The sequence below is a fragment of the Filicampus tigris genome, chromosome 1, assembly GCF_054856515.1.
Source record: "Filicampus tigris isolate MCC_2025a chromosome 1, RoL_Ftig_1.0, whole genome shotgun sequence".
Lineage (NCBI taxonomy): Eukaryota > Metazoa > Chordata > Actinopteri > Syngnathiformes > Syngnathidae > Filicampus > Filicampus tigris.
The window spans coordinates 39,689,652-39,710,809 of NC_141217.1; the positions used below are offsets into that span (position 1 = coordinate 39,689,652).

Here is a 21,158-nt window from a genome sequence, read left to right on the forward strand (position 1 = left end):
AGAAAACCGGGCACATAATGCATCAGACGAAAAATCTGTTCCTGTTTTATTCAAATCAGTTGCAGCCATCATCCCGGTCCATCGTACAAAGGGTAAAACATGATTTCCTCCTCACAACCTAACCACTAAAAATCTGCTGAAAAGATCTCTAACACATAGAAACGGAATGTTCCATTTGGTACTGCTCTGGCACCAGAGACTCTCAGGGCTCGTCACTCCCACTGACTATGGCCTCTATGTGTATGTACAAATGTTATGTATACGTATTGTTTGTGTGCATGCATGGTACGGAGTGCTGTGTCTACAGATCAATGCGGTGTGTCTTCTCTTAGATTACTTTGATAGAGTTGGAACAGGAACATGGGAAGATTAATCAAAGTGAAGGGGCACTGACTCCAGGCCGGTGCCAGTCGATTTGGCGTTGTGGTTGAATTGCCTCAAGCGGGCCTGTCGTCAGTTGGATGATAAACGGTGTTTGCCCCCTTCTTTTGCCACGAGCGTCCTCCTGCCCACCAAGAAAAATAGTTTCGACCTGTGTTCTCTAATTCACAGTGGTGGTGCGGGTTGGGACATTAATCATCGCTCCTCATCTGACAGAAGACTTGTCGTGGGTGGACTGGAAGGAAAGCTTCAAATTTCACTTTTTGTTGATGAGCAGATAGCCCTTGTTAAAAATGGCCGGTAAACACTGAGAGGCGGAGAGTGAAGGCAGTGCACTGCTGTGGAACACGAAATCATTTGAAGTGCATATGAGGCTGATGGCACCCATCCAGGACTTGCAGCTGATTTCCACATGGAAAGGCGGGATTGCACAATAGGCCACACTGACCCCCTTCTCTCTTAAATTGAGTGGCACCCTTTTAATTGTGTGCCTAAAACAGCAATGGAACATATCACAATGGAGGATATCACACCGTGGAGCTCAGCCAAGTGCTCCTTCCCCCACTTTGCCGAGGACGGAGGCTTTAATATTGGCAAGCTGAGGCTTTGCTCCCGTCGTCATTTCCATGCTGCTTTACGCTGATTCCCTAATATCCTTAGCGCCTAGCGCAGGGATAAGCCCATCATGCTGAAACATGACTATAAACCCTTCACGGCTCTAAAGAATCCATTATGGTTCCTCCACAAACATGCAGACTCAAATGGCCACTTTGCTCATGCTCATTTATTTACCCACAGTGCTGCGGCGCAGGGGATTCACCACGCTGCCAGACAGCGATGCTGTATTCAATTACAAGTGGTCATTTATACCACAAATCACTTAGCAGACATCTTGAACACACTTAGCTATGCATACATTTTGGCGCTCGGCACAAGTACTGGACAAAGTTAAGAGCTCAGGGAAAGACTGGCGGCGTGGATCCGATTGCGGCAGGTGCGAGTGTGAACAAAGCACAAGGAGTCGTCCGCTAAAATGACACACTGAGGCTGAAACGTCGTTTTCATCATCCACCAACTCTTGCACAAACATACGCACATGCGCGCACAGTGACGATAGTAATGTGCAGATTAGAGAGAACTGTCCCCGTGTGGAAATTAATTTGCCATCAGTAATGGATAAAGACATTTTATTGAGATGCGTAAAGGCAGCTGAACTGCCAGCAATCACCTGTAGGAATCAGGCCTCATCAATATCACGATAATTACAAAGCACTTCTGGCAGCGCGTGAAATGAACTGCGTGTGCAACAGATTGGGCGGTGGCCATAGATGTCTGCAGGTATTAGACCGCCTTCTCCTCACAGTGCCTCCATGGGGGCAAGTGCCGCCTGAGCAGACCGGAACTTTTGCTCCTGCTCAGCCCCGTTCGGGTTCACTGTATCTGCAGCTAACAGCCTTTGACAGTTTGGAATAAAAGAGAGCAAACATAAAGTTCTTTCCCCTCTGGAAAATTGCGAAGAAATGCACTCCAGCCCAAATTATTGGAACAGGGTGGTCAATTCTTTGATCTTTGCTGACGACAGAAAACATTTGAGAAAATGAGACGTGAAAAGTTTTGCTTTTATTTCAAGGTGTTTTCCATGAACCGGATGCACAGTTTACAAGATAACGTTATTTGGAACGTTGAAGGTGAGCAAAAGTAAAGGCTTTCCCCTGCGGTTCGTTACGTTGTTGTTTGCTGTTTTTTTTCTCCTCTTTAGCAGGTAAAATACATTCTGGGGTCCCCAACAACTAGACCGTAGGCTGATATTGGTCAAATCATGAGAAAGAAGTGACTTTCAAGAAAAAGGAAGGTGCATTCAACAGACAAGATCATCCACAAACACAATATCAATCTGAATGCCTTGTTTAGACTAGTGGAAGCACATAGAATATAATATTGTAAAGGATTTTTGGGGGGGTGGTTGACATGGGGAAAAAAATATATATATATTACCTCAATGCGGGTCCAGATCCAAATCAAGACCCACAAGTTGACTATCGATAATGTTGTGATGAAATTTTCCTTAGTATTTGTTAATTACACATTTGATGCTTTTGCAGAAGGAGTCATTTGTGGAATCTGTTCTGCCCCAAAACGCTACCACATCCAGTACAGCAAAAGCCGTGTACCCATCTGACCTTCCACCAAAGTTCCAAGAGGTTGATCCAAGTGTTTCCCAACATTCACATCCATCTCTCACCTGGAACCACTTTGTTGCCCGCCTCACCCCTTGCCCTCTCACACACAGTATTGAGTTCCTCTCAGCAGCTGAAAGGCTACTCCAGTCTGTGTCTGGGTCGGAGAGATGACATGACTACTTTCCTTCCTCTTCTTCTCTCACAGTGTTTTGTTCATTTGAACGCCTGGAGAGGAAGGAAACCATTTCAGACTGGGCGAACTGGGGCCTGGCTCATTGGAGAGGAAGAGGATTTGCTTGGGAGGGTGGACAGGGAGAAACCCGAGACTTCTCCAAATGTCTGGGAATGACCGAAGAAAAACATCCGGCATCCCAGTGCCCTCCTCATCCCCTGAACCTTTTCCCCATAATAGACCCAGTCTGCTCGAAAATACGGTCCCCAAGGGCCCAAACATTCAAACATTTGCGCATATTCTCATTACGATTTGAGTTTGGACATCTATGAAAAAAAACACACACACATGGGTTTTAACTGGAAAAAATGTCACAAGTCCAATGGGTTGTCTCCCTTTGACACAAACAATCTTTTGGGGGGGCAATATAACTCATTGAGTCAGAGCATCGGCCTCACAGTCAGAAGGCTCTTACGCCTACGTACTAAAAACATGCTTGGTTAGATGGAGAGTCTGTAAAATTGTCCTCAGGTTTGAGTGTGTGTGCGAATTGTTGTTTATTCAGGATGTGCACTGTAATTAACCTGCAACCAATCCGCTTTGGATCCTGCCTCTTACCTAAAGTCGGCTCGGATAGGCTGAAGCTCACCTGTGACTGAGAACAGAATAAACTGCAGAAAACGCATGAACAGACAAACAGGTGAGCCAGTGGATGAAATCTGGGAAATTACTCTCTTCACCTAACATTTTAAATTTGTTTTGCCATCACCATGTGGACGTATTTAAACAGCAATCACTTGTTTTGGAGAAAGATCCGGAAGAAAGTCCCTTACGGTTCAAAAGTTGACTTGTGAGGTCACAAATCATAATTGCTGTATATACATAATGTTAGGAAAAACATTTTCGAAGACTCCTCACAAAACCCCTCAAAAGCTAATCCCCCCCAACTCTAACCACAACCTCAAGACTGAAGAAGTGCAGACGGAAGCGATGAAAGTTACATTCACATGCGACACCAGACACATTGTATTTTACTTTTGAAAGCGGCTGACTTATTTTTACATTCGTATAACTAAAAAAAATCACCTCAACTGTGTCATTATATCCTAGCGGAAATTATTTCTACAGTATATATGTTATTTCCTGTTGGAAAATTGCTTGAAAAAAAAAATCCAAGGTTTACCATGTCCATAAAGGACAATACATGTGCTATAGTTGACTGTTTTTAATCCTTGTTATGATTTCTGCTTCATCCCAATTAGTTGATTCTATCCATAACAGCAAAGAGAGACAAATAGACGTATCCCTACATCCCTTCTACTTGTTTACGAAGCGACGTTGGAGTGGCGTTGCACCTTAACGGTTGACAAATGACGCTGCTTATTGGAGCGAGGGACTGTTTGCAGGGTTAATATGCACAGTTGATCTTGCCATTGATCTCCTGAGCACAGCTAATGACTGCGCCAATTTGAAATGATATGCCTCGCTCGTGACTTGACATCAGGGGGACGGGACAAGAACTTCTCAGGGAAGGAAACCGCTGAGCGAAATCAGCAGGGCCAATATGAACAAGGAAACCTGCAAGCTTTTTCTCCCCGTTGATCAGAAGGCCGAGGACTACCACTGCGCTCCTTAACATCTGGCTGTGCAATTTGACAATGTAGAAAGGTTAAAGCACTAAAATGAAATATTTGCCCAGAGGGGGTCAAGCCGCCGCAATTACGAGGTCCAATCGGCCGGGCTAATCAGCTAATAGCGCGTACCGGGGGCTGATCAGAGCACTGTTCTCGGCCTCTGCTGTTTACTTATTAAAGCTCGTTCCCATGTTTAAGGGCGCCTTTGCAGCCTCTGGCTCTGCCCGCCCCGAGGCTACATTTAGCTCCTGACGCTACTTTTAAACGGGACCACACCGCTTGGCACGAAAGCAGCCACTGAGTTAATCAGTATCTGAGGCCTTTGTGGCGGAATGATCTCAAATTACTTTCACCCCAATCTGGCAGGCATTAACACCTCGGGAAGCATAGGTAGGAATTTGCACCCTGAGGTGGCAAACAAAGTACAGATGTGTGTGTGAGAGAAAGACCTACTTAGGCATAGTAGCGGTGATCATGGTGTGTGTGTGTTGTCGAAGTCACAAATTTGTTGTACGCAAGTATCAAGTGCATCAGAACCGTCTGGTGTGCAACACTTTTGAACGATGCTCGGGGAACAATTACTGGTAATTAAATATGTGCCAGTTACGGTGGGGGGGATAATTATGTCCTTGGTGTATAGCACCAATTAATTACTTTTATTTCAGTGCGCGAAGCTTTGCAATGGCGGCGGAAGCCACTCGGATAGCGCCACTGTTTGCGTGCAAGCAAGCCCCGTGTTTGCTTTTGTACGTTTGTGCACACTGAGCAGATGTTGCCGCAGTTTGATAGTAAAAAGTGCCCGTCGTCTCTTTACCTCCTTCCTCTTAAGCAGGAAACATTGACGCTTGAGAGGAGCTGCGTCTCGCTAAGAGGATTGGTCAGATTGGAGGAATCGTGAGCTTCATCCTCACACTTTCTGCGCTTGCTGCTCCTCACCAGGCCAAGATTACCTGGAAAGTCTTTCCGCATCACAGCACCAGCCCAAAGCCAGCATCCGTTTGCTCACATATTGCTGGAAACTGGGGGGATTATCACACTCATTTGAGGCGCAGGTCTCTAATGTCTAACCTGCAAGTACCTGCGGCCCTTCATTAGTAATCTATTCAATCCACCGGCTAGAAATGGTTACACCAGCAAACGGAGCTGGTGCATGTTTTCCAATCTGCCCTCTGCGTTGGTTAATGAGATACCGAGCGAGACGGCCCGGGTGCTCTCAATTCCATCACCTCGTCTTTTTCTGCCGGCTGGCTTTTCTCTGTAGCATCGGTTTAATCCACGCACCCACACCTCCGCCTGTCACAAATGTTTTTGTGTGTGTCTAAATGTGTTCTTAATGTCATTTAGGAGCTTGTATGCTTGAACGGCCACAACAGCATATTTCCTGCTGGGAGTTTTGCAGCCATAGATCAACTTTTATTGGAATGTCGGTGCGCTGTTTTTTTTTTATTTATTTACTTATATTTTTTCATGCACATCATACTCTGGCTGGAAAGTAGACAGCCTACACAGGTTTGCGCCGAGACAAAACAATACAATGCGCATCAGCAATGCAACGTTGGAGAATATTTCATTTTGCGGATTCTAACCTTGTCATCCTGCAAAGACTCTCAAAAGTACTGCAGCTACTTGAATTGTATCTGTACTGTTCAAAGTGATTTTAATGAACGGAGAAAACCACTCTCGATAAATGTAACTGCTGTCTTTTAGACTGACTACTTACTGGTCCATTGTTTTGCGCTGTGATGATTGTATTTGCTTTTGTGATGGACCTCGGCTGTTGCAATGCAATGCAGCCCTCTGGACTCTGCTCTCCATGAGACTTTGGAGGATAACGATAAATTCAGCCCTGCAATTGACTGACAACGAGTCCAAGGTGGGGCCAATATCTCGTGACCATGGTCAGCTGGGATAGGCTCCACCTCTGCCATGACCCTAATGAGGACAAGCAAAATAGGAATTGAACGGACGGATGGAAGAAGTGGTCCATGTATTCAAACGATTAGTCATGTGATGTGTCACCAGTCGAAGTGTGCGGGGGGTGCAGCAGGTCGGCGTGGTTTCTGATCTAAGCGGTATTGACAAAGCCATCAGAGCTGTTGATGTATCAGGCTCCCCCTCCCTCCGCTGTCGCCAAGGTAACAGTCACCGAGGCCAACGAGCCTGTTGGGATGGTCCCCAGCCAGCCAGCTGGAGCCTACATGTCATTTTCAGAGCCCTCGGCTCTGTCCCGCCGCAAAAATAAAGGATGAGAAGAAAAAATGCTGTCTGCTGGGACATGTCATCATCTGGGATGGTTGCTGCACTGGCAGCAAAATGTAGACCTGCACCAATGGATCCCAGAAATCCATCTAAAGTTTTTCTCTTACTCTGCAAACTCATTTTTGTGACGGGCTATATTGTAGTTATTATTTCCCTCACAATGTCGTCGTGAGTGAAACGCTAAAATGTGTACGTATGGCAGATTGCTGGATAACTACTTTGGAAATCAACATTTGTGGTTTCGAATGCAGACTCGGACGCTCATGTGTGGTGTGTCCGTGGGTACCCTCAGGACTCTAAGTTGTCAAAACATTTCATTTATTTTAAATTTGAGTATGAACGTTTTGTTTTTCTGTATATGTCGTGTCCTGCAATTGAGTGGTTCAGGTGCAACCTGCCTCTTGCCCAAAGTTAGCTGAGATTGGCTTCAGCTCACCTAGTGAGCAGTTTAACCCTCTCCAGGCAGGTGTTGCAGATTCGCAACAGCTAATTGCTAATCCCGTAATCAATACACATTCATGTTATATGAGCCTTTTATTTTTTTTACTCAGAAGTACTTCTAAACTATTACTAAAACTTAATTTGAGCCTGAGATGGATAAAACAATGAGATTTTTTTTTGGAGGAATAGAGATCTATTTTAAACATATTAGTGAAATTTAATTAAACTGGTAAGGAAATAAATAACTCTCAGTATGATGCAAAAATGCTGTTAGTGGGGCCCAGAGTTCAAAGCAAAATGATGCATCGGCACTTAGCTGTTATGCTGCACGCAAATGGAATAAACTGCCAACAGAACTGAAGTTAGCCTCAACTTAGCATTTAAATGTCTTAAATTATTCCGTTTTTAAAACATATTTTCAATCCCCTTTTCCCCTTTTCCTTTAAATGTTGTATTTTGCATGTAAATTTGGCCTATGTGAAAATGTGCGATATAAATAAAGCTGCCTTGTCGTGCTTTGCCCTATAATAATAAACAGAATGTTAAATACTGTACATTCAAATTGTGCATCAATGTGTGAGCTCATTAGATGTTGTGTCTGCCTCTGATCTCATATCACAAATGATACTTCAAAAAGGTGCACACCCATTAGTGTAATTGTGTCAGCTGAATAACAAAACCCCAACTTTTGGAATCTTATTTTATAGCCATTGGAAATGACCACGTATTGTTGATGTTTCTTACCAATTTTAGGTGTTCTTGGTCTGCATCGCTTCTACATTGTTTTTTTTTTTTTAACTGATCATAACTTGCAGAGAAGTACCACAGATCTATTGTATATTATAATACAATTCATCACATAATCAGTCGTTGCCGTCAAAGCTTTCCATCACGTGTGAGGAGCAGAGCAGTCACAACTGTTTCGACCGGAGAAGATATGAAAGATCGCTAACTAGCTTCCTGGTTCCCTTGGCAACGACTATACCTTGTCGATGCTTTTTGTGGAGATCATCAGGCGGTTATTTACCCCTTTGAACTGACTGAAAGAAACAAAGCAGCCTGAAAACACCAAACATTTACATCAGAAAGAAATCAAACATAGACTCCCCCCTCCCCTTTACCTTAAAAACAGTAAAATGTTTTGTATATTTTATTATTATTATTATTATTATTATTATTATTATTATTATTATTATTATTATTATTATTATTATTATCGTGCCCTGCGATTGGCGGGTGTACCCCGCCTACTGCCCTTAGGCAGCTGGGATATGTTCCAGCACGCCCGCTCGCAACCCTTGTGAGGAGAAGCATTTTGGATAATAGATGGATGAATATTATTATTATCATTTCTTTTTTTTCTTCTTTTTTTTTTTTTACAATAGCTAATCAAAAAGTGTGCAACATGTCTTGCAACTAAATACTGGGAGTTAACAATGACAACCTCGTCATGTAATTTATTCAAAGCAGTACTGTACATGAATGTGCTTGTCAATTCGCGTCAAGTGGCCACTGGGCGGCGCTGCAGGGTCACAGATTTCCTGTGCTACGGTTTCTTCCAAATTTAATTGTGGTCTTTATGGATTATCTTTATTAAAATGCTGTATATTAATGATATTGATGATTGATATTTGTATTTTTGTTTTAATGAATTGTAATGAATACAATAAATAAATTCATAAAAATATATAATGAGCTATAAAAATATAGCTATTTAAAAAAAAAATCATTACGACACGCGCCACAACTGCAGCAGATAAATAATATACGATTATGGGAGTTCAACAAAGAACTCAAGTAAATGTGTATTGAATAAAATGTTGATTTTAAATCCAATAATCCTCCAAAATCATTAGATGTTCGGTAACTTTTCTTTTACTGGTACTCGGTTTTTGTTTGGGAGAAAAATACGGATCGGAGATTTTGTTTTGTTTTGTTTTGTTTTGTTTTGTTTTGTTTTGTTTTGTTTTGTTTTGTTTTGTTTTGTTTTGTTTTGTTTTGTTTTGTTTTGTTGATCGCTTTCATTAAGTTTAAACGCGTGCAGTGCTGCGACCGAATTTAAGCACTTCGCGATAGATAGATAGATAGATAGATAGATAGATAGATAGATAGATAGATAGATAGATAGATAGATAGATAGATAGATAGATAGATAGATAGATAGATAGATAGATAGATAGATAGATAGATAGATAGACGGAGTAGATGTTCCGTGACCTTCACAATTGATGGAGAGGAACCCCCAGAATCACGTCATTTCTACAACATCCTGACGCTGCCCAAATTCCACCTGAGAAGACACTCGTTTGTCCGTCTGTTTTCATGTCTCATGTAGCAACAACAATATTAACACAACGTGAATATATCGACAGTGAAACTAATTGTTTAAATTATTGATGGCAATTACGTGCAATGCGTGTCTGATGGGATTTATTTTAAACAAACATTTTTTATGGTAAATTACGTTTTAATTGGTTAACAATTCCAACATGACAGGCAACAATTTATGCTAGTGGTCATTTAAATTACTGCCGCTAATGCTGGAATAATGTGAAACAATTTGGCAGGAGGTGAGTGTTTATGGATCTGCGTGCAATGATGCTGATACATAAACAACTCTGGCACAGTAAAAAAGAATGAATGGAAATAGGAGCAGTCTTAAGCATTGTTTTCTTTGTTTGTTTAGAGGACTTGGAATAATTAGTATTCATGCTTGCACGCGTGGATTAAATACAGATGTATTTCCAAAGGGAGACGCTGAAAAATCTAAGTGCTGATGACATGTAAACCCATAGGTTAATACTGAATAATTAAATATCTATTCAATAATAGTGAGCCGAAATCAACCTTATCAGGACCTAATAATTAATTGGCCCTGCTTAATATTCACGTCGTGTCGTGTGACATGGCCTTTATTGGATGTTATTGCTTAAGAGCAGAGATAAAATATTATTCGGGGTAATTATTTCTTATGACACGCGCAGCAGTGACTTCCTGACGGAGGCTGATTGAAATATTTCCAGCAATTATAAGTTTGCTTTGCGCGAGAAATCCCCCCGGATCACGGACAAAGTCGTTTATAGGAGCAGAGTGGTGTGACACAGCCTCTTCGATTATTTGGGCCTCACCAGCACGCACCCACGCAAACGCACACGCCGCTGCCAACAGAGGCTTGGGGAGCCATGAAAAAAGCCAAAGCCGTTGCAGAATAGGCGGATCAAAACCCATTATGAGATTTGAAGCTGGTTTTGTGTCGGGCCCGCTTGAATCTCTCACCAGATTGGCGTATTTGTGGACAAGCAAGACATGCTCGTGCGTGCGTGGAGAATGATCATGTGGCTGGCAGCGCAGTCAAGTTGGCTGACTTTTCTCCAATGGGAATGGACCGAAAAAAAAAGCACAAGCAACAATTATTTGGATTTGGGCTTGAAATGGAACATCTTACAGAAGTTGAAGCACTAAAAGCCGTAAGTGGTTAAAAAGCGGCTGAGTGAAAAAAAAAAAGTTTTGTCTGACTTCCACGCGACGTGCCACATCTCCAGGAACGGAGACAAAGAAGTGCTGCTATGTGATCATTGAATTCGGTTGCTAAGCAACTAGTGCGGGAATTCATCCGCGAAATTCAAACCGTACGTCGCAAGGACACGTTCTGTGAGTTCTGGCGAGTGGCGCGAGAGAAAAGTTGAAGCAATTGAATAGATCAAATAAATCCACAAGACACATGACTCGCGAATGTGTTTCAGCTACACCAGTGCTTCTCACACGTCACATTTTCATGGGCCTATATGGAAATCAACACAACGAGGAGCAATTTAGCCACCTAAGGTTACACCCGAATTTGGACTGCAGCTGTTGAAATTCATCAATGATCTGAAATATAAATACAGCACAGCATCTCCACGTTCAATTGAATGCTGGTGGGGGGAGAGCAGCAGATTAACACACAACACGCTTTCTTTCTAAGAAAGGCGAACATGTCCACGCACGTTCTATTATTTCATCCAAGCGAATCCTCCCACTTTCCCCTGCAAGTGCAAACGCCAAATGGGCCGCAAGAGCAACTTGGGATGTTATTGGGCCCGAAGAAGCTCCACGTGTAAACAACACGCGACTGCACCGACGCCAACATTCATGAGATTATTTTGCACATATAGTGTTTTATCGCCATTTTCAAATCCGTTTTTTAAAACTCGAAAATGCTGATCAGCAACATTGCATTCGATGTTAATGTGTGCATCCAAAAAAAAGAGCACATCCCGATTAAAACAAAACACACATAATAATATCAATAACCTCAATTTAACACACAAGATGGCTGCATTTCATTCTAACAAATTTATTGTGTCTCAATCAGCTCGTACGGAACCACTACGGAAATTAAATTACAATCAAATGATCACATCAAAATATACCAACAACGGCAGCTTGTGATGATTTGTGCTCCTCCAGAATAAAAAAAATAAAATAAGAAAGAGAAAATATAACAAGAAAGCGTCTCACACAAGTCCATGGGGGGGAAAATAAATTACTGTTTGGAATAATTCATAGGTATTCCGAATAAAATATTAAAACAAACCTCATTCTGATGAAAAATATAAAGTAAATAATTCCGATCAGTATCTGATCTAGTGATCTATATTGCCGGCTTGACAGAGCTGTTTATTAAAACCTACCAAAGAATACTGCTTAGAAAGGGCAGCATTAATGTCCACAGCACCCACTCAGTCACACTTGGCAAAACATTTTTAGATTTTTCCCCCCTGTCAAATAAGTGCATCTGAAGTCTTTGTCAAATGTCTCTGAAATAGAAACGGGGACAAGAAGAATCCACCACCACGATAGCCAGCGTCCATTAAATAAGAAGAAAATGCCACGTGAAAGCAAAATGATCTTTGAGATCAGACGTTTTTTTGGGGAGCAGTCCACTTCCGGTCTTTTTTTTTTTTTTGTCGTGGAAAAAAAATCCCTGATCCTTCCAATGTGGGTGACAAATACAACAACAAAAAAAGCTTGGTGGATTTCGTTCTTCGACTGGTTGGAAAGCGGGACAGTTCTCCGTGGAAATGTGTACAAAAAGCAGGGCCCTTTGTCTCCATCACACAGGACAGTGGTCGTTCTTTTGGAGGGTAGGCGCAGGGGGTGGGAGGGGGTCATCAAAACAACACTTGGTGATGGTGGTATGAGGTGTGTTGTGGGGGGGGGGGGGAGTCTTGGTGTGTCTCAATGCGCCAAAATTACCTGGTGGAATGAACTTGTGGTTGTCACCCTCTGGTCGCTCGCCTCACTTGCATCTTTTAAGTAATCTACTAAAAAATGCCCCTGAAAGAAACAAGCAGAAGGAACCTTTTAGGTTAAGACATTTCAGGGCCCTGAAGAAGATGCGTTTGTTCTGAAGGGGGTTGGGAGGAAAAGCGGTTCAAGGTTCTCTTTGTTTTTTCTCTCTCTCTCTTTCTCTGCTGAAAAATAGATAACGCATTTGTTGTTTTTTTTGTTTTGTTTTGTTTTGCAGTCTCATTCACATTCCCTCACAATCACAGTATCAAAAGGCTGCTATCCCGGCGATAGTCTGTGCATGTGTTTTTTTTTTGTTTTTGTTTTTTGTTTTTGTCTTATCAGTCTAATTGAATATAAAATATTCTGCTGTGCAGCTCTATGTTTCACTGAACATTCGTTTGCAGTCCATGGAGGGGGGCGGCGTTTCTGCACTCACATTGCCGACCTGAGAGTACACATCCTCCGGCGTCTGCGCCACTCCCGGGGGCGTCATCCGCTTTTCCTTCTGTCTCCTATTGCAAAACCACACTCGGACCACCTCCTTCTCCAGCTGCAGGTTGTCCGCCAGGGTGCTGATTTCCTGGGCCGAGGGCTTGGGACACTTGAGGAAGTGGCTCTCCAGGGCCCCCTTGACGCTCACCTCGATGGACGTGCGCTTCTTCCTCTTCCTCCCCTGCGCGGCGATCTTGTCGATGCTGGTGGGGCTGCCGGTGGACGAGTCGGCCTCCTCCAGCCACTTGTTCAGCAGCGGCTTGAGCTTGCACATGTTCTTGAAACTGAGCTGCAGAGCCTCGAACCTGCAGATGGTGGTCTGCGAGAAGACGTTGCCGTAGAGGGTGCCCAGGGCCAGGCCCACGTCCGCCTGCGTGAAGCCCAGCTTGATCCTGCGTTGCTTGAACTGCTTGGCAAACTGCTCCAGGTCGTCCGAGGTCGGCGTGTCGTCGTCCGAGTGCGGGTCGTGGCTGTTGACGCCGCCGTGGTGCTGGTGGTGCGAATGATGCTGGTGATGGTGGTGGTGGTGCGCGCCGTGGTCCAGATCCGGGGTGTCGCCCCTCACCAAGCCCGGGTGCACCAGGCTCTGGCTCCCGGGGCTGAGCATGCCATTCACAGTGAACCCCCCCGGCTGGGAGTAGATGAGCGACTGCTGCTGCTGCTGCTGCTGCTGCTGCTGCTGCCCACCCGATATGGAGCTGATGTGCGCCGCGGTGCTGCTGCCCCAAGCCCCGGCGTGAGTCTGGTGGGCTGCTAAGTGAGGCGGCACCGGCGGCCGGTGGTGCAGCGCGGTGCCCGTGTGCAGGTCGTCTCTGGCCGAGCTTTTCACGTCTTGCTGCTGCGGACTGGCGCTCATGCCGACCGGGCTCGACGACCACGGGGAGCCGGCTTCGGCGGCGGCCACCGCGGCGGCCGCTGCGGCGGCGGCGGCGTGCGGGAGGGAGGTCACCCACTGGTGGGCATGGCTCAGCATGTGCCCCCCGTTGCTCGCTGCCATTGCGCCTTGCATAAAGTCACTTCGCACCATCTTAATGGAGGGGTCCCCTCTGTAGCCCCCGGAGCCCGAGGTAACAGCAGCACTGCCCGGCTGCATGCCACCGCCTCCCGAGTCAGAGTGCACGATGGAGCCCGACGATAGGATGCTATTGCTGCCCAGATACGGATTGGAAGCCGCCGTGGCCATTCCGTCAAGCCTTATGAATATGTTGCTGGATAGCCCCCTCCCTTTCTACAGTCACTTCTTTCGCGTGGGCAAATTATACCTCATGAATTATTCAAACTTCAAAAAGTATGGCTCGCCACACACCATACGTGCGTAAATACGCCAAAAAGACGGGTTTCGGAAAACTGAATAAAATCCGCATGCATTTACAGCATTCGGGCAGCCGCATGTGCGAGGAGATGGACGAATACGAACTCCCGCTTCTCAAAAGTCCTTTTAAAACATGTGCAGTCCGAGTGCAAAGTTTGGCGGGTGAGAATGTGGACATTAATATTCAATTCTGAATGAAAAAAAAAGCGTTGTCCCAAACAAAGTTTTGGTGGTCAGGAGAAGAAAAAAAAAAAAGAAACAAGAAAAAGGCTTGCAAATTGTCCACAGAGTCCCAGTTTATGTTCCCTTTGGATGTTAAAAAACATGAGCGGAGTCCTTTTGTAATTCAGTCAGATTTCTCCCTCGCTTTATTCTTTTTTTCTCTCTCTCTTCTTTTATAGCAGTGAGGAGTCTTTCTCTTTGTTCCGTTTTGATATATTTAAACCTGCCAAACCGCAAACTCCAGTTGAAGTACAATCCGTAGGAACAGTGGAAGGCGCTGCTCAGCAGCCTCCTCTCTCATTCGCTTGTTCTCCCTCTCCTCCTCTCTCTCCCTGAATGGCCGTCAAGTCCCGCCTCCCCCGCCCCCTCCCCTGCGCCCCCGAGAACACGAGGACTCGCGGATGTTTACCCCGTTCCTCTCCACTGATTGGCTGCCCGGGGAATGATTGGCAGGAGCGAGCAGCCTCGCTGCGGGCTCACCAAGTCTCCTTCCGGCTGTTCCAATTGGCTTATTCTTAATTGTAGCCCAAACAAAACCGGGCTAGTAAATAAAGTGTGCGCTCTTCTGTTTGTGCAAAAAAAAAAAAAAAAAAAAAGTATATATGATTTCCAATCAATCTGTTTGTTTTTGAAGCATCATTTGTAACTTTCGGTCGTACAGCCCCAATGCAAAAACAATATCTATAAAATAAACTTTACAAAGATAATGCTCAATTTTCAAGGTATTCATTAAACAGCTTGCATTGTCCTTAACTGATGTTAAGACTGAGATATTTTCTAATTCTGGAATTTTGTTACACAGGTTATCTAATAAAATGTATTGTGCACCTAAATAAAAAATGTAGGAATATTATTAACTAATGTTAACAAATGTTTAATTTTCGTTTTTACGTTGACTGAGTCAACAAAACCGATTTATTTTAATCTTCTTTTATTATGAAATTGCTTAATCCAAAAGTCAAAATGTCTTGTATTGTGCAAACAAACTTTTAGAATTGCTCTAATCAAAATACGGTATATGTTCCTTTTAGCATACATATTAACAAAATATCATTGGGTTCACTTTGTATATCGAGCCAAAACTCAAACAAGGGTGAATTGTTGAACAATAATGCAAGAAAAGTGCATAGTCCTTTTGGGATTGTTGGGAGTGAAGCACTACTGATGATGAACAGTCGAGAGCACATGGTTTTCTCATGATTCTGGAAGGTGGACGGTTCCAGTGTGATTCAAGGACGCATTCATGCATCTGTTACGTTATGCAGCTCCTCACCAAACTAAACGGTAATCATGCTTCGTCCTCTTACAAGTTTTGTGCACATTGTTTTTGTGTTGTATGAAAACATAGCTGTTCCAGTGGCGTCGTTAGGCCTGTTTTAGAGGGGCTGGTGCCTCCCCAGAATTTTTTGAAGACATCCTAAATGAAGCCCTTAGTTACGGATAATCCATTCCACATTTTCCATACAACCATGCTTGCTCCTGTACTTGCTGCTATTAGCATCTAGTGGACTATACATTTGATGCGCATCTCGCTATAGCAGACAGGCCTGAGAAAAAGAACCTCAAGAGTCGTGGCTATAAGAACGTTTTTGAAGAAAGTACGTCTTCATCACTGCTGATAGTAACAATTAGTTAGCTACGCCCGGTCCAGCTAACAGCAGAAAGTCTCATGCTAGCTTGTCAATTAGTCTGCAATGCATGCGAAGCTCCTAGCTGTTGACATGAATATAGAGCAGCTTTTAGTGTGAACTTTATGCTTGAATTCAAGTAGGAGTTGAGCTCATTCACTTATGGTTGGCATTAGTGGATGATAACAATAATAATGATGAGATAATATGAAGAATTATAATTGACAAATAAGAGTAACTCCTCCCCCATGTCGTACAGTAGGAAAGAGGATGGATGAGTAGAGAGAGTAACAAGGCAGCGACATCTGAAAACGTAGGTCTAAAGGAGTTCAGTTCACAGGTGAAAAAAAACCCCCATCCATTTGTGATGCAGACAGAATAAAAATAATTTCACACTCAATATGGCTTTAGTATTGTGAATATGAAACATGTCAGTCAAGGTGTATCATTTAAGACTTATTCATACCTGTCAACCCCAGGGTGTAATGAACCTTACAAAAGTTGGAATTTGCTCTTACATACCTGCATATAATCTTCCACATTACACGTTACTTTCAAATGGCTCCTGCCACGTAAACGGAATTCAGCGATGTATGGGATACATGTTTGAAAAGGTGTTTCCACCTGTATAAATTACACCGAAAGTGTACAACTTTACAGGTATGCTTATTCAACTAAAAAATGGCAAGTAATGAACAGAAAGTGGAGATATTTAAAACTACCTTAAGGCAGCTGTGTATCTCATTTTATACACAAGGTAACTCGGTCTGCTTAATGAAAAGTACAAGCACAAAAAAATATAAAAGACATTTAAAAACAAACTACAGAAATAAACTTTTACATTTTATAAATTACTAAAATGACCCCCACATCCCCCCGAACTTCCAAAAAAAAAAAAAAATAATTATAATGCAGAAAAAGAATTTGGAAAAAATAAAAAAATAACAACTTTGAAAAACCTCAATCATAGGCATGGGGAAACACGTCGTTTTTTTACTTTCAGCTGCTAATTTGTTTGTGATAATACTTTATGAACTTGTCAGAAGGAAAATTTTCTCTCTAATTTTTGTTACTTGAAAATGATAGACTTGGCTTACTTTATGGCAACATAGTGACCTTTCTTTTTCATACGGTTTTGCATACATTGATTAGAATGCATATACTTTTTGTGTGTTTTGTTTGTGGTTCATTTTGTAAACATACTTCCTGTGTTTGTGTAGAATATTCAAAAACAGAAAAAACACTTCAAATCTAATGATGTCTTTAAACCTTTGCACATTATTGTATTGTTTTTAAATCTGCCCATCCCCCCCACTGATCATGAAACCGAGTGACGCCCGGAGCTGTCCTATTTACTCAATAAAGGTGGTGTTGGCCTCAGACTTCTACACAGTACAATGTATAGTTTCAATATAAATGCAGTCATTGTTCCTCCAGAAAAGTTGCAGACAAATAGTCTTTAAAGCAGGGGTGTTTAAACTTTTTCTTCCACACACATACAGATTAATGGAAGGATGCAATGGCAATTATTCAACTTTAATTTATTAAGCACATATATATATATATATATAGATATATATATATATATACACATATATAGTATATGCCGAGTGCCGCTAAAAATGGGCCACAAATGGCCCCCAAGCCGTGGTTTGGTTACACCTCCTTTTAAAGCCTCAACACAGGCACACCCTCTCAAGTCGTGAGATGAACGACATGAATGACACCCTGATTCACTCAACAAAACACTCTCAACGGGTTGGGTGTCTGCATCCCACTGTGCCCAGTTTGCCCACCTGCCAGCCAGGTAAAGTCCAGCACACGCACAAGCCGGCAGCCGGATTTGTGGAACATGTCACGCATTAACCTCGAACACTCTCTCCAAAGCTCTCCGAATCAAAGATGACGCAACAAGGGACGCTAAAGGGATTTAAGGGGCAACTATAAGACTGCAAGGGCCTCTGTAGTCCCTGCCAGTGACACCCCCACCCCCCACCCATCATCCATCCCAGTAGATTTAATTTGGACCGGGCTCAAAAACGGAGGGCGCCTCGTGCATTTGTTTACATTGAATAGGCAGTCTCGGGGGGCAGAGCCATGGGGCCCACTTTTCATTAATATACAGTGAGGATTTCTGTCCAAATTACTGATGTTCTGTGCACACGGCGCCTTTAAAGTGCGTCGAGGGCAGCCACCAGAAACGTGCCACCACATGCAAAATACAACTAAGCACATCTATAAAAACACAGCAGTCAACGGGCCACTGTCTGATATATGATGTGTTTATTTATTTGTTTATATTATAAAAGGCCCCCAAGTTCCCTGCTGGGGGACTCGGTTTTATTATGCATAAAAAAAAAAAGGCAGGGGAGAGAGGGGGAAAAAAAAAATCATCCCCAAGTATAACAAGAGACGAACAGTTAGTGCTGATTTTCATTTGCATAAATTTTCATATATTTTAGCGAAAATAATAGCGGGAGCAGAGGAGAGCTGGTGCTCAGTTGAGGCAGAGGGAAGAAAATCTTCGGAAGCAGCAGCCAGTCGCAGGGAAAAGGAGATAAGCATTTAAGCAAGTCGGCCACCTTGGTGCACTTTCCGGTAAGCCTTGCATGCATAGCTCGCTGTGCCTTTTCCGCGCGGGGAACATTTAAGATCACATTCGGTCCGAGATTTGATACTTTAAAGCACATTTGAGCCAATTGGGAAACACGCGCACTCCTTTGGTCACATGTTGAAAAAGGGAGCTTCTTTATTCCCAGTGCGTAAAAAGCAATCGCTTTCGCACCTCAGCCCGGTTGCTTTTTATACAAAGAGCCGGCAGATGGATAAGCTGCGCAGTTTTGTGTCGAACCTGGAGCGGAGGAAGGGGCCATCAATCACATTTTAAGCAGGGGGAAAGAGCCACATCCCGGGAGGAAGCTTCCACGGGGAGCGCAAAGGCAAGTGCAGTGTTTCAAATAAATGGGTGAAGTTTGTTTAGAGTTCTTCTTCATTTTTCTTCTTCATCTTATTAATTTATTGTTTTTAATCTTGTGGTAACTGTTGTTCTTGTTGCGAGTGAGTGGGACCTGATCTTTAAAGGGAGCCAACGCTAGTTGATTCCGATACCCGTGTGCACGGGCACTTTGAGTGTGCAGCTCAAGTCTTGCAGCTCTTGGTTCTCACGGGCTAACTCCTCTTGCTCACGCTCCATTGATGCAGCAGCGCATTTCTGAGCCCTGCGCACGGTCGTCATGGTGAGCCCCATAAAAAGGGGAACAGTGGTCGCATTAAGCTGTATGTTTGTGCACTGGAGTCGAGAAGAAAAATGTCTCGGTGTCCTGACGCACCTTGAACTGTGCAGTAACGCGTCACGGCAACGGCGGCGGGGGAAAAAAAAATCAATTATTATGAGTACCGTTAGCTGTTCAAGGACTTATGTGAATAAGCCTCACAACCTGGAAACGTTGATTTAAAATGTATCTTTGCCATTGCACGGAATGGGAAAGTAAGAGGGCTTTTTGTTGTTTAAATTGCTCAGGCCAAGTGAAGTTTCAGTGTCATCATTAATTTACAAATAGACAATGTTCCGATATTGAGCTGCGGCACGTACGGGGTCATTTCTATTCGAATACCCAAAATATATAGATCCAAATTAGAAACATGATAAAATAAATAATTAATATTTGCCGCCAGGTGTCGCGCTGACTCGTGCCACGTCACTGTGCAAACGCTCGAAGTCATCAATTATTTAACATTACACATTCTTGATGAATTTCACCATTTAAACGATCTGTTAATTATTGACAGCTGCTTCTTTTAATAGTTTGCTTTGTGACAGAGTTATGCATTTATTTGAATCGTATTACTTTTGCCACTGAAACAAGAATGCATGGTGATGATGTTGCATTCTTCTGGTTCACGACTGGTGCTGAATAAAAAATAGGTCGTGTGTGTGTATATATATATATATATATATATATATATATATATATATATATATATATATATATATATATATATATATATATATATATATATATATATATATATATATATATATATATATATATATATATATATATAATCTCAATGACAGTTGGTATGCAAATGTTCAGTAATTAGATAGGCCCTACACGAGCCTGCCAGCCATCTGCAGCAAACAGCTCGTTGCTTTGTACAAGCATATGTAAGCGTTGACTTTAAGAATGAGTGGCAAGCGGGACCCGGGCAGGGCTCATGAATCATCCCGGAAATTAGTGAGTCGCAATTTCTCTTCACGCACCAGCGGCCACTTTGCTTCAGCATGCTCTTGCAGCACGAGGACAACTTCGGGCCTTGCAACCACGCACCTTAGTCCTACCTGAAACACTAAAAAAAGAGACAAATATTAAGTAGGTACACTATGCTTCCACCCCTCATTGCCGCCTGCAGGGAGGACACGTGAGGAGCGATATTTCAGAGCAATTTCCACAGTAGGAATCGTATTTAAATATAAAGCATAGTTTAATAAGACATAAAAACATCAACGGGCAAAAATCAATTTAGTCACAATATGAAACGGCTGTTCTACCCCATAAAACGACTCCTTATTCTCATTTCTGCCATAAATGTGCGATCGAGAGAATTTTTTTCCCCATCTCAAAAGGTGGGTAAACGCATCCCCTTGCACCCCTGGTTACAATATTCAAAATTGAATGGAATGGAGGCAATTCCCACCATTTTAATTATGTCCCACTTAAGTTGCCTATGGGCTGCATAATTTATTTTCTGCCCCCCCCCCCCGCCCCCCATCCAATGTGAGAGGACATACACTGAGTGTGTCTCACGTCAGGCCAAACGTTGATTTAGAGCTGAATTCAACTTGGAGCACTTAAACTGTAATGTGGCCACCGTGCCGTTAATTAAATGGCCTAAGCACAATATCAGAGCAAGCATTAAACATGTCTTGGATTTCAGACACCAATATGATTTTTTCCCCTTCCAGCTCAACCATTATTGATATTTTATTAATAAATGATACTAAAGACACACCTCTCAATAGCAGAAGTGAAGCTTGTGTGTGTTCCAATTAAAAACTGTGAACTCAATGTCGCTTTTGTGTGAGTTTTGGGCTGGTTGTGGTAGGCTGGTGTGACTATGCAGTTCTGCATCACTGCCCCACCACGGCTGACAAACAGACAC

At 43.1% G+C, this 21,158-nt stretch overlaps 1 protein-coding gene across 2 annotated transcripts; it reads right to left on the bottom strand.

Moving 5' to 3' along the window:
- Positions 1 to 11,383: 11,383 nt before the first annotated feature.
- On the bottom strand, positions 11,384 to 14,616 carry pou3f3b (POU class 3 homeobox 3b). 2 transcript variants are annotated; one of them, XM_086040709.1, is made up of 2 exons: positions 12,787 to 14,616; positions 11,384 to 12,386 (listed from the first exon to the last, which is right to left on the bottom strand). In XM_086040709.1, the coding sequence occupies exons 1-2, from the start codon at positions 14,014 to 14,016 to the stop codon at positions 12,288 to 12,290; spliced, it is 1,329 nt and encodes a 442-aa protein (XP_085896835.1). In that variant the 5' UTR covers positions 14,017 to 14,616; the 3' UTR covers positions 11,384 to 12,287. The 2 variants fall into 2 exon arrangements, with proteins under 2 accessions (XP_085896835.1, XP_085896827.1); XM_086040701.1 differs by having other exon boundaries at positions 12,778 to 14,616.
- Between the last annotated feature and the right edge of the window lie 6,542 nt (positions 14,617 to 21,158).